This window comes from Lynx rufus, unplaced genomic scaffold (assembly GCF_022079265.1).
Source record: "Lynx rufus isolate CCGP_SWC_20201006 ecotype Redwood Valley unplaced genomic scaffold, mLynRuf1.p SCAF_31, whole genome shotgun sequence".
NCBI classification, from domain to species: Eukaryota; Metazoa; Chordata; class Mammalia; order Carnivora; family Felidae; genus Lynx; species Lynx rufus.
In genome coordinates this window covers 306,686-316,994 of record NW_025814847.1, presented here as the reverse complement: position 1 = coordinate 316,994, position 10,309 = coordinate 306,686, and the positions used below count along the sequence as shown (strand labels likewise).

The 10,309-nt window shown below is 60.4% G+C and overlaps 1 protein-coding gene across 1 annotated transcript; it reads left to right on the top strand.

Moving 5' to 3' along the window:
* Positions 1-8,656: 8,656 nt before the first annotated feature.
* On the top strand, positions 8,657-10,220 carry KLHDC9 (kelch domain containing 9). The gene is made up of 4 exons (XM_047092696.1): positions 8,657-9,174; positions 9,483-9,642; positions 9,736-9,934; positions 10,054-10,220. The coding sequence occupies exons 1-4, from the start codon at positions 8,657-8,659 to the stop codon at positions 10,218-10,220; spliced, it is 1,044 nt and encodes a 347-aa protein (XP_046948652.1).
* The last annotated feature ends 89 nt before the right edge of the window (positions 10,221-10,309 follow it).

The window sequence follows — 10,309 nt, the reverse complement described above, 5'->3', positions numbered from 1 at the left end:
TGTCTGGCCGGAGGCAGGAAGCGGGGTTCAAGGGCAATAAGGGAGGGTCACTTTGCTTAGACTGTGTTCTCCACACCCCACGCCCCAACTCTGTCACAATCTTATTCATCTTTCAAAGCTGCCCTCACAGGCCACGTCTCCCGTGGGGCTTTCTCAGCGCCTCCCACCCAAAATGAATCTTCCTCTGTCCTTCCCCAGCCTCTGCTAGTCCCTTTATTATAGCCTGTGCGCCCATAATTTGTGCACATCTTATCTCCTTGACTAAATGTAAGCTTCGGTTTCAAGAAACATGCATTGGAGCCTGCTGCGTGCCAGGGACTCGGTTAAACGTGTGAAACCGGGGGCCAGGACCGGCAGCTGTAGTCTGTGAGCTCCTGGAAAGTCAGGCCTGTTTTATAACCTTTGTCGCAGTCGCCCAGGCCCGCACGGGACACACTTCTGTCGGGGGCGCGCGTTTGTGAATGAATGGATGTCAGTGTGGAAAGGGTGGTCAGGGAGGGCCAGGGAAGGGGACACCCCGACTCTCCCGAACCTGAGCCGTCACCCGGACTCTAACCCTGGCCTCAGGACCATGACCCCAACTCTTGGCAGTGACCCCTTCTTCAAGGGCTATTTCCGGCAGGCCCTCCTCAAGGGCCAGGCCAGATGCCAAAACTCCCCAGCTCCTCTCCACCTCCACCTTGGCAAACCCCTTCCCCTCTTTAGGACTCAGGTCCCCACCTGTGCCAGGGGAAGCGGCCTCACCCCGATGCTGCTTTGAGATGCAGTGTCGCAGGGGTGGGGTAGGGCCAGGGGCTATGGGAGGGGGGAGCATCCTGTATTATAATTATACTTATCACACCTCGGATCCTATCGCACGGTTTCCTTCCCACGGATTCACCCCTCCTGGTCCCGGAAACCACCAGAGAAACCGAGGCATGGGGGGGGGCAGGGGGGACAGCAGTGGGTTTCCAGTTCTGGTTCCCGCATCTCCTCAGCCTTCCCATGCACCATACGCCCCCAACCCCGCCCCAGTGCAACCAGTCAGGGAGTCTGTGAGCCCCTCGTCCACTCACCCCCAGCTCCAGCCATGTGGAGAGCTGACTTGTGGAGGCGGGACTTGCCCGAGGTGTCGCTGGGGCCGAGGACCCAAGGTGGTCCAGCCAGGCCTCTGCTTGAAGTCGAAGTGTTGCCCTCCCTCACCAAACAAATATCCGTCTCCAAATCTCTCTGCTCCCTGGGCCATCTTGCGTGTCTCACCAGGGCCATGCGCTTGGGGGACAAGCCCTCATACGAAGGCCCCTTTCTGTCCCTCTTTTGGGATGAGTCCTGCGGACGGCAGAATCTAGGGCTGGGGCTGGAAGAAAATCCTGGCTGCGGAAGCCGTTCTAGACCAGTGCCTGGTTTCCTGCCCTCCGTTCTTTGCTCCCCATCGAACCCCCATTCCCCTCATGCCTCCCTACCTACCTTCCTCCCACCCACATTCTGGGCCCGAAGAATGGGAACAATTCAAGCCGCGGTGGCAGCGTTAACGTGCGTACGTGTCTGAGCGGCGTCACCGGGCCTGCCTGCCTCGGTTCAATTACGGACACTTAGTGAGCACCGCTGAGCACCAGGCTCCAGGGAGGGGACGGGGCCGCAGAACACACGGCCCCCGCCCTCCGCGAGCCCCTCCGTTGGGGGAGGGGGCCGCGTCGGCCGGCAGATGCCGCGTCCCGCCGCCGTATGTTCCCTGCGCGTCCTCGTGCACGTGCCGCCTCCAGGCTCAGGGCTGTTTCCGCGAGCCGAGCTGCGGATGCTTACCGTCCTGTGGCCGGGCACCCGCTTGCAACTCCTGTCTGTCCCCGCGCGGCAGGCTGCACACCTAGGCCAAACCGGTCGGGGTGGGTCGTGCTGAAAGTTTTGTTTGTGTCAGTGGGACTGGGAGGTGAGTCAGGGAGGGACGAGGAGGGGTGGGGTGGGGTGGCGAGGAGAGTGAGAGCGAGGGTCAGGCTGAGCGAGGGGGAGGAGGAGCGGACACGGGGGTGGGGGGGGAGAACCTTGGGCTTTGGGAGAGACGGGGTAGTCCAATCAGAGTGGACGGAGTCGGAGGCACGAGGGTGGATGGCGTGTCTGCGACCCAGTCCTGCCCGGCTGTGTGGCCCTGCGCGACACGAAGCTGCTTCCCATGCGCTCGTCGCCTTGGCGTCTGCAGTTTGCACAGAGAGGCTTTGGGGGCCCTGACCGACACTGTGGCAGAAGATTCCCGGCACGGGGTTTGATTCTGTCCCCCGGGACCGCGGCTCCTTCAGGTAGAGGCTTCAAGCTCATTTCTGCCCCTTCCGGGGCTGCCCCCCTCACACAGAGGGTCCCGCACAGAGGAGGGGTTCCCGGAGCTTTTCCGCCACGGAGACACCCCTTCGCCCCCCACCCCTGCAGCCGGAGCTTCTCTGTGCCCACTGTTAGGATGGTGGCACCCAGTTTTCCGGAAGGTTTCATCTAAACGTTCCATCTGGCACGTGCTCTGCTGTTCCCATTCGCCCCGTTCTGCAGGCCCAGGGATCCCGGGTACCCAGCCCCGGTCCTTCAACGACAACCACACTTCTGGTTGCCTCACAACATCCCTGGGAGCCCAGGGGGCTGGGTTTGTTTGCCGCTAAAGAGGTCTAAAGCTGGGGTGACCCACCCAGGGGCGACGGCTCAGCTAGAGGTGCGCCCGTGGGCCCCGTTTCTCAGGCCTCCGGGTGCGCAGCCCCACCTGCTGGCTGTCACCCCCTGGACCCCCCAAGCGTCTGCAAGTACACGACCGTGAACTCAGGGACCTCGAGCATGGGGTAGGAGACAGATGCCCTTATTCTTTGACCCCCTGTCTCTGGATGGGCTGGCCCTTTTAGAAGGCTCTAGAAGTGGGTGCTGGCAGGTCCAGGACAAGAGTCGGAGCCCTCACAGAGAGCAGAGTCTTTGGAGCAGCAGCGAGAGATGTAGCAGCAAAGGAGGAAGTAGGAGCAAAGGCAGGCAGGATCCTGAGAGCTCGGACCCCAAGCGATGCTCCCCATGCCTCCTCCCAGTCTCCATCCCAACCGCGGAGGCTCCTCCTGGGAAGCCCGGCTGCCGGGAATCATGAGGGGGAGCTCCCCAGGGGCCAGACGGGTACCTTCAGGTGCTCCCGGCCTTTGGGGCTTCTGCTCCCCTCCAAACAGCGGCCTGGATGCCCAGGGCAGGGTGCCTGTCCAAACCAGACAGCCACCCCCCGCCATCAGCCTGAGCCCCTGTCACCACCCGGCGCAGCTGCCCCACGGGAAAGCAAGCCTCAGAGGCCCTGCCATCAAGTGTCCGCCTCGGACCAGGCGCTGGGGGCGGCAGGACGGCTGCAGAGCGGAAAATGGCCCCGCGAATCCAGGAGACCAGAAGGCCCAGCGCGGGGAGAAGCCTGGAAGGGCTGGGAGCTTCGAGAAGAGTGGAGAAGCCCCTGAGGGGAAAGGGGGATGTTCTCGAGGGGACACAGGAGCAGAGAGGGGCCGAAGCTGACGGAGCACGGGGGCCAAGGGGGAGCGGGGCACGGGGGGCGGGGAGGGGGGAACGGGGAGGAGCTGGGGACTCCCCGTAATTTGAGGGCGCATCTTCTTTTGAAGTTTGTTGGCATAATCTTCCTTCTGTGTGGCCTGGGAACATTCACCTGTCAGTCTTGTAAATCCAAGCTCCCTCCTCCTCTCCCCTCCAAGACCCAGGTGGCCTCAGACCTGCGGCCGGGCCTGTTTCCATGGCCAGCACTCAGCAGCCGCGTGGCTGCCCTGGTCAGAGGCCAGGACGCGTCACAGCCGTCGAGGGGCCCAGTCCTGGGCGCCCAGGTTCCATCTTGGTCTGCGCCCCCCACCCCTCCCCGGCCCCCAGGAAGCAGGGGCCAGGACTTCCGGTTTCCGGCCGCCCTGGGGCAGCACAACTCGTTCTTGGCCTTGCTCCCGCCACACTTGGGAGACCTGGACTCTGTCCTGCATCGGTTTTCAGCCCCACACACAGCGAGGTCGGGAGCTTGAGAAGTCCCGGGAGGCAGAGGTGCAAGCCGAGCAGGCCCCCCACTCCCCTGCTGGGCACTCCCCGCCCCCCACAACCCCGCACACCCCAAGATGCTCGCGTGCCTTCCCCTTGCAGGCACCCCTAAGTGACTGCCCTCCAGCATCACCCTGAAGCCTTTTTGAACCCCAGTTGCTCCTTCATTTCTAGAAGTGGCATAAAAAAAGGACTAGGGATCAGGAAACAGAGCGCGAGTTCCTTCCTGCGACAGTTTGCAAGATCAGGTCCATAAAGGAAAGGTTAGAGGAGTAAAGACGGGAGTCTGTCTCCGTTTGCCTGTCAGCTTCCCTCCCTGGGCCTAGGCCTCCACCCTCCAAGGTCTCCTGTGGGGAAATCCTACTCCCTGAAAAGGCCCCGGACATCGAAGCTCCCTCGGGTCCTCGTTAGTCATCAATATACCCTCTGACTGTGCCCAGGGACCCCACACTGAGTGTACAGTCTAGAACACAGCCAAGGGGGAGAAGCCTGGTCACTCCTGGAAGGTTCCAGAGCTCCTTGAAGGAAAGTCAGATGGTTGCCTCTGTTCAGCGAGGGGGGGGGGGGGGAGCAGCTCCTTGAAGGAAAGTCAGATGGTTGCCTCTGTTCAGCGAGGGGGGGGGGGAGCAGCTCCTTGAAGGAAAGTCAGATGGTTGCCTCTGTTCAGCGAGGGGGGGGGGCAGGGAGGGGCAGGAAGAGCAGACTTGGAAATGGTGACAGATCTCAAGGCACAGTGAGACCAGGTAGAAACCTGGAGAAAGAAGGGAGTCGGGGCAGAAACACACACACACACACACACACACACACACACACACACACACAGAGTAACGGAGGGGCGTAATTCAGAGACAAAGACGCTGAGACAAGGCCTGAAGCAGAGACACAAAGACCCTAAAGAGAAGTTTCTGAATGCCTAGGTGTCCTCATCTACCTCAGTTTCAGCCACTCAACAGTGGGACCCAACGACGTTTCCTCTTCAATACCGCCAAGTCCCTTAAATATTCAAAATTTTGGGGGCACCTGGATGACTCAGTCAGTTAAGCATCCGATTTCAGCTCAGGTTCATGATCTCATGGTTCGTGAGTTCCAGCCCCGCATCGGGCTCTCTGCTGTCAGCACAGAACCTGCTTCAGATCCTCTGTCCCCACCCTCTCTCTCTCCAAAATAAACATTTAAATTTTTTTTCCAAAAATTCAAGATATTCCCCATCCTTACCCCATCTCTCCACCATTCTCCAGTTAGACTGATGCCGCCCCCCACCCCCCACTCCGTCTGCTGACAGGTCCACCTTTTCTCAAACCCCTTCCAGCTCATGTCACTGTTACAATCGGATGAGCTCTCAAGATCTGGCCTCTTGCGGTCTCTTTTCCCGGCCATTCCTCTGCCTTTCTGTTTATCCGTGTTCTTATTCCGGCTGATCTGAGAGCAAAGCACCAGAATTTGGGCCAGGGAAGCAGGGAGCCAGGAAGACAACTGGCCAGAGGGAGCTGTGGGAGAAAATGTAGAAAGGTCAGAGGACAGTAGAAGAGGCAGTGCGGGCCGGCCTGAAGGGTGGCACAGCCTGGGACACATTGGCAGAAGGAACTGAGCAAGTCCTGAGCGGGCGGTCGTGTCCTGAACAATGCTGAGAACCAGGGATGGCGCCAGGGCCAGACTGAATTTAAGGGAAGGAGAAAAGAGTTTTCTGAAGACAGATTGGGTACAGATTTGGGGCTGGGACAGACGTCTGAGACTGGGAAGCTGGGCAGTGGGCACCCTTGTACCGGAAATGGCCAACTGGGACCAAACTCATGGGATCGCGTCAGGACTGTGAGACTTTCAGAATGATCTGCCCTGGCCCCCAGCCCTGGACAGACATCGTCCCTGGATATTATTAGCAGGTGGAAGCAGGTCCAGAAAAGGAGGGGCCCTTCCGGCTGCCCTTCTCCTGTTCTCTCAAAGTCCTTTGTCAGGCCTACCCTTCACTTTATCCCAATGCCCCTTCAGCTTCCGGATCACCGACAGGGTCATCATAGACCACTTTAGATGCTGCTCTGGGTATAAAATAAGTCATACAAAGGCAGACTGGCTTGTGTTTTTTCTTTTCTTTCTGTCTTTTCTTTCTTCCTTCCTTCCTCCACCCCTGGCTCCCTCCTTTCCTTCCTTCCCTCTTTTTTTCCTCCCTTCCTCCCTCCCTTCCTTCCTTCCTTCCTTCCTTCCTTCCTTCCTTCCTTCCTCCCTCCCACCCTCCTCTCTCTTTTTCTTTCCCCTAGACTCTTTTCTACCTCCTCCAAACTATGGGCTTGGTTCAGACTAACCAAAGGAGGTGGGCGTCCTGAGCAGCTCCTCCCCTGGGTCTATGTCTGGAACAGCAGTGGCTAAATACCTCAAGCTTCTAGATGGCCCTGGAGGGGGTACCACCAAGGAGGATGCGGGGTTCAGGCTCTACATCCAAGCGAAATGCAAACCGCTGAGGGCTCAGAGCCAGGGTGGAAGTTGAGGGAAGGAACACAAAGCTGTGAGAGAGAAGCTGGAAAGGCCCCTGGGGTGGGGAGTTCCCGGCTCTACCCAGGAGAGGCAGAAAATGACTCTGGCAAGGGGCGCCTGGCGGGCTCAGTCAGTAGCATGTGACTCTTGATCTTGGGGTTGTTAAGTTCAAACCCCACCTTGGATGTAGAGATTACTTAAAAATAAAATCTTTGGAGGCGCCTGGGTGGCTCAATCGATTAAGCATCTGACTTTTGATTTTGGCTCAGGTCATGATCTCATGGTTTGTGTGTTCGAGCCCAACGGTTAGGCTCCATGCAGGGCATGGAGACTGCTTAAGATTCTCTCCCTCCCTCTACTCCTCCCCCGCTCTGGAGTGCACGCTCTGAAAGAAAGAAAGAAAGAAAGAAAGAAAGAAAGAAAGAAAGAAAAAGGAAGGAAGGAAGGAAGGAAGGAAGGAAGGAAGGAAGGAAGGAAGGAAGGAAGGAAGTTAAATTAAATTAAATCTTTGGGAAAGAAAAAAAGAAAAGGAGTCTGGCAAAATGGGCATATAGGCCCACAAGGCTTAAGTGAAATGACCACCCCGCCCCCCTCATCCCAGGCAACTCCTTGCCTAAGTCCTAGCTGGTTGGAGGCTAGCCAGTCAGAGCAGTCTTAGGGGAAGGCTGGCTTTCAGATTTCAGTCGGGGATGTTAGCAGTTGGGGATTTTCTAGAGATTTCGTTACCATGATCTGGCAAAACTGAGGATCATCTCCGCCAGACTCAAGGAAGGCTGGAATTGGGGGGGACGGGGACTTTCGAATCTCTTACTGGTTCTCGGCTTCAAGGACAAATGGGAAACGGGTCTGGTAACCTTCCAGTCTCTCTGCGCCTTCCCGAAGATACTGTCACCATGCTGTGTGCTCAGAGGACGTGTGCTCAGAGGACGCGCACCATCAGACCCGTGAATCACAGGTCCTCCCCGCCCGCAGTCCTGGTCTCCCTCGTGCCTCCATTTCTGGGGCGTGATGGGGAACGAGCTGATGTGTGGAGACCACAGGCGACAATAGCAGCCATCACCCGCATTTGCAGCCCAGGGCTGGGGACACACGTCCGGCTTCTGTGCTGGAAGCAGAAATCTGTCTGCATTGGCTCCCGGGGCCCAAACTCCTCAGCTTGGATCCGGGCCTCTTGGTCCCTCACCGGGTCCTGGAGGGACAGAGTCAGGAGGAAGGGCAGGGGACCTGGCTGGAATTAAAGGGAGATACCAGGGAGTAACAGATGCTTGTTTTTCTGTTCTTCTCCCCCCTCCCCCACTACGCCTCCTCCAGCTTCCAGGGCTGGGCAGCTGCCGGCCTGGATCTTCTCGGGAGAAACTCCCTGCCCTTAACCTCGAGTTGCAGATGCCACAGCACCTCAGTTTCCTTGCGAGCCTATGAGGCGAGCTGAAATAAGGAATTATTCTTCCCGGGACACCGTAGTGGAAAGTTCTCCAAGTTTCAGGCATTCCCCCTCACCCCCAACCCAACCCCGCCCCCCAACGCGCGCGCGCGCGCGCACACACACACACACACACACGCGCGCGCGCGCGGTGTGCCCTGACAGCAGGCTCTACCACCCTCTAGTGGCCAGAACAGAAAGGACGCTCCCACCCAGCCAACCGGGATCTTCAGCCTCTAGCAGGAAAGTCGTCTGCAAGACGCCTGAGAAAGAAAACCCACAGCACAGTGTATAAATGAGAAAGCTGAGGGTGCCCGCGGTCACCCCGAGAGTCAGGGGCACGGCTGGGACCAGAACCCAAGTCTCCTGACTCCCACTTTCACGCCCCCTCTTCCCCTCCCCCAGACTCATCCCGGGGGAGGACAGGTGCAATTGGAAAAGGGTGTCCCTCGTCGCCCCCCGCAGAGCCACGCCTGCACCTCAAATCAGCTCGCGGCTTTGATAACGGGGGTCCGTCTGAGGACCTGGCCGCCCTCTGACAGTCTTTCAGGATTCTTCTGGACTTCGCGCAGCTCCCGTCGCCGCGGTGACAACACCGTCCCTTCCCGCAGCTACCCGGGGGTCTCCCGGTCTCCACGGTAACCGGTGCTTTGCGACCTTCGGTTTGCAGCCGGTCGCGCTGCCAGTGCGGCAGTGGTTGCTGGGCGACGGCGGCGCGTGGCAGGGACCCGGGCGGTTCCTGGGGGGCAGGCGGGGGGAGGGGTCATGGCGCTCGCGGGGTCCCCGGGGGGCGCGGGCTGGACCTGGCGGCCGGTGGCCCGGGACGCGCTCCTGGCGCGGGCCTTCCATTCCTGCACTGAGCTGCGGGGACGCTTCTACCTGGTGGGGGGCCTCCCGGCCGGAGGGGCGACGGAGCCGAGCGGCGACACGGTGGTCTTCGACCCGGCGGGGGGCCAGGCCGTACGGCTGGGGGCCCGGGGCGGCCCGCGGCGCAGCCACCACGACGCGGCGCCGGTGGGCGGGCGCTGGCTCTGCGTGGTGGGCGGCTGGGACGGGTCGCGCCGCGTGGCCACCGTAGCCGCGCTGGACACGGAGCGCGGAGCGTGGGAGGCGTGGAGCGCGGCCCCCGGCAGCCGCCCCCCCGCCGGCCTCAGCAGCCACACCTGCACCCGCGTCTCCGACCGCGAGCTGCGGGTGGCGGGCCGGGAGGGCGGGACCCGCACCCAGCGTCGCTACGGCAGCGTCTACACGCTACGGCTGGACCCCGGCGCCCGCACCTACAGGTATGGCACCCCGGGCCCCGCACCGTCCCCCGTCCCTTCATCTGTGCTCTGGAAAAGCGCAGGGGAACAGAATCGCAGGCACTCCGGCCACAGCCGCACCCCGGCACCCGCCTCCCCCCGCACCCACCGTGACTACGATAGGGAGCTCGCTCTCTGCCGGTGCTACCCTCTCTCTCTCATCCGACCGCTGCTCGGTCCCTGCCTCCTTTCCATGCTTGGCACCACAGAAAGGGGCTGGGGAAAGGGCAGTACAGCACTTGTATTTTCCAGAAAACCCAACTCAGGCCCGAACTGCTGCATATCCACAGCTATAAGGAAGAGGGCTGTCACACAGCCTCACGCTCGGGTCACTGCGCTGCCCTGCTCCAAACTCCCGGGCCCCGCCCAGGCCACCAGCTCCTGCTCTTTGGGGGCTGCAACTCGGCTGAACCAGAAGTAGCCGGGCACTGGAGTCACGGGAAGCTTGGGGTACCTGTGGACTCACAACTTGTTAGGGTGGAAAGGGGCAAAAACTGTGAGGCCCGAATCCCTCCAGCCAACACGCCTTCTTTCTCCCGCAAGGAGGAACCACCTGCTGCCCCCCATCTGAGGGAGCAGCTTGCCAGGCTTGTGAGCACTGGGCAGGGGTCCCGGCAGGGGCCCCGGGGCCTGCGGCATCACTCGTGTTCCGTGGTGGGGCCCTTTGCCGTGCTGTTTGGCGGAGAAACTCTGACCAGAGCCAGAGACACCATCTGCAATGACCTGTACATCTATGACACCCGTGAGGGCCGGCTGGTTGAGGGCGGGAAGAGGGTGGGGAGAAGGGGGGAAGACGAGGAGGAGCCCCATGGTGCCAAAACGGTACCGCCTCAATAAGCACCCTCTGCTCTTCCCCAACAGGCAGGTCTCCTCCTTCGTGGTTCCACTTCCCCTGCGCAGACCAAGGGCTGAAGCGTGTGGGCCATCGCACCTGCCTTTGGAACGACCAGCTTTACCTGGTTGGGGGTTTCGGTGAGGATGGCAGGACGCCTTGTCCACAGGTTTGCATCCTGGACCTTTTTATCTAAAGAATATGCCAAGACACATCGCCAAGCCCCCGTTTTGTTGCAAACTCGCAGCGCGTTACCACCAGAGCGATCTGCCTCATTTCACCTGC

Excerpts from the sequence above, each read along its gene's own strand:
- KLHDC9 (XM_047092696.1), top strand. The coding sequence starts at position 8,657 with ATGGCGCTCGCGGGGTCCCCGGGGGGCGCGGGCTGGACCTGGCGGCCG. Across the intron at positions 9,643-9,735 it reads GGAGTCACGGGAAGCTTGGG|GAGGAACCACCTGCTGCCCC; the intron begins GTACCTGTGGAC and ends TTCTCCCGCAAG. Across the intron at positions 9,935-10,053 it reads CCTGTACATCTATGACACCC|GCAGGTCTCCTCCTTCGTGG; the intron begins GTGAGGGCCGGC and ends CTTCCCCAACAG.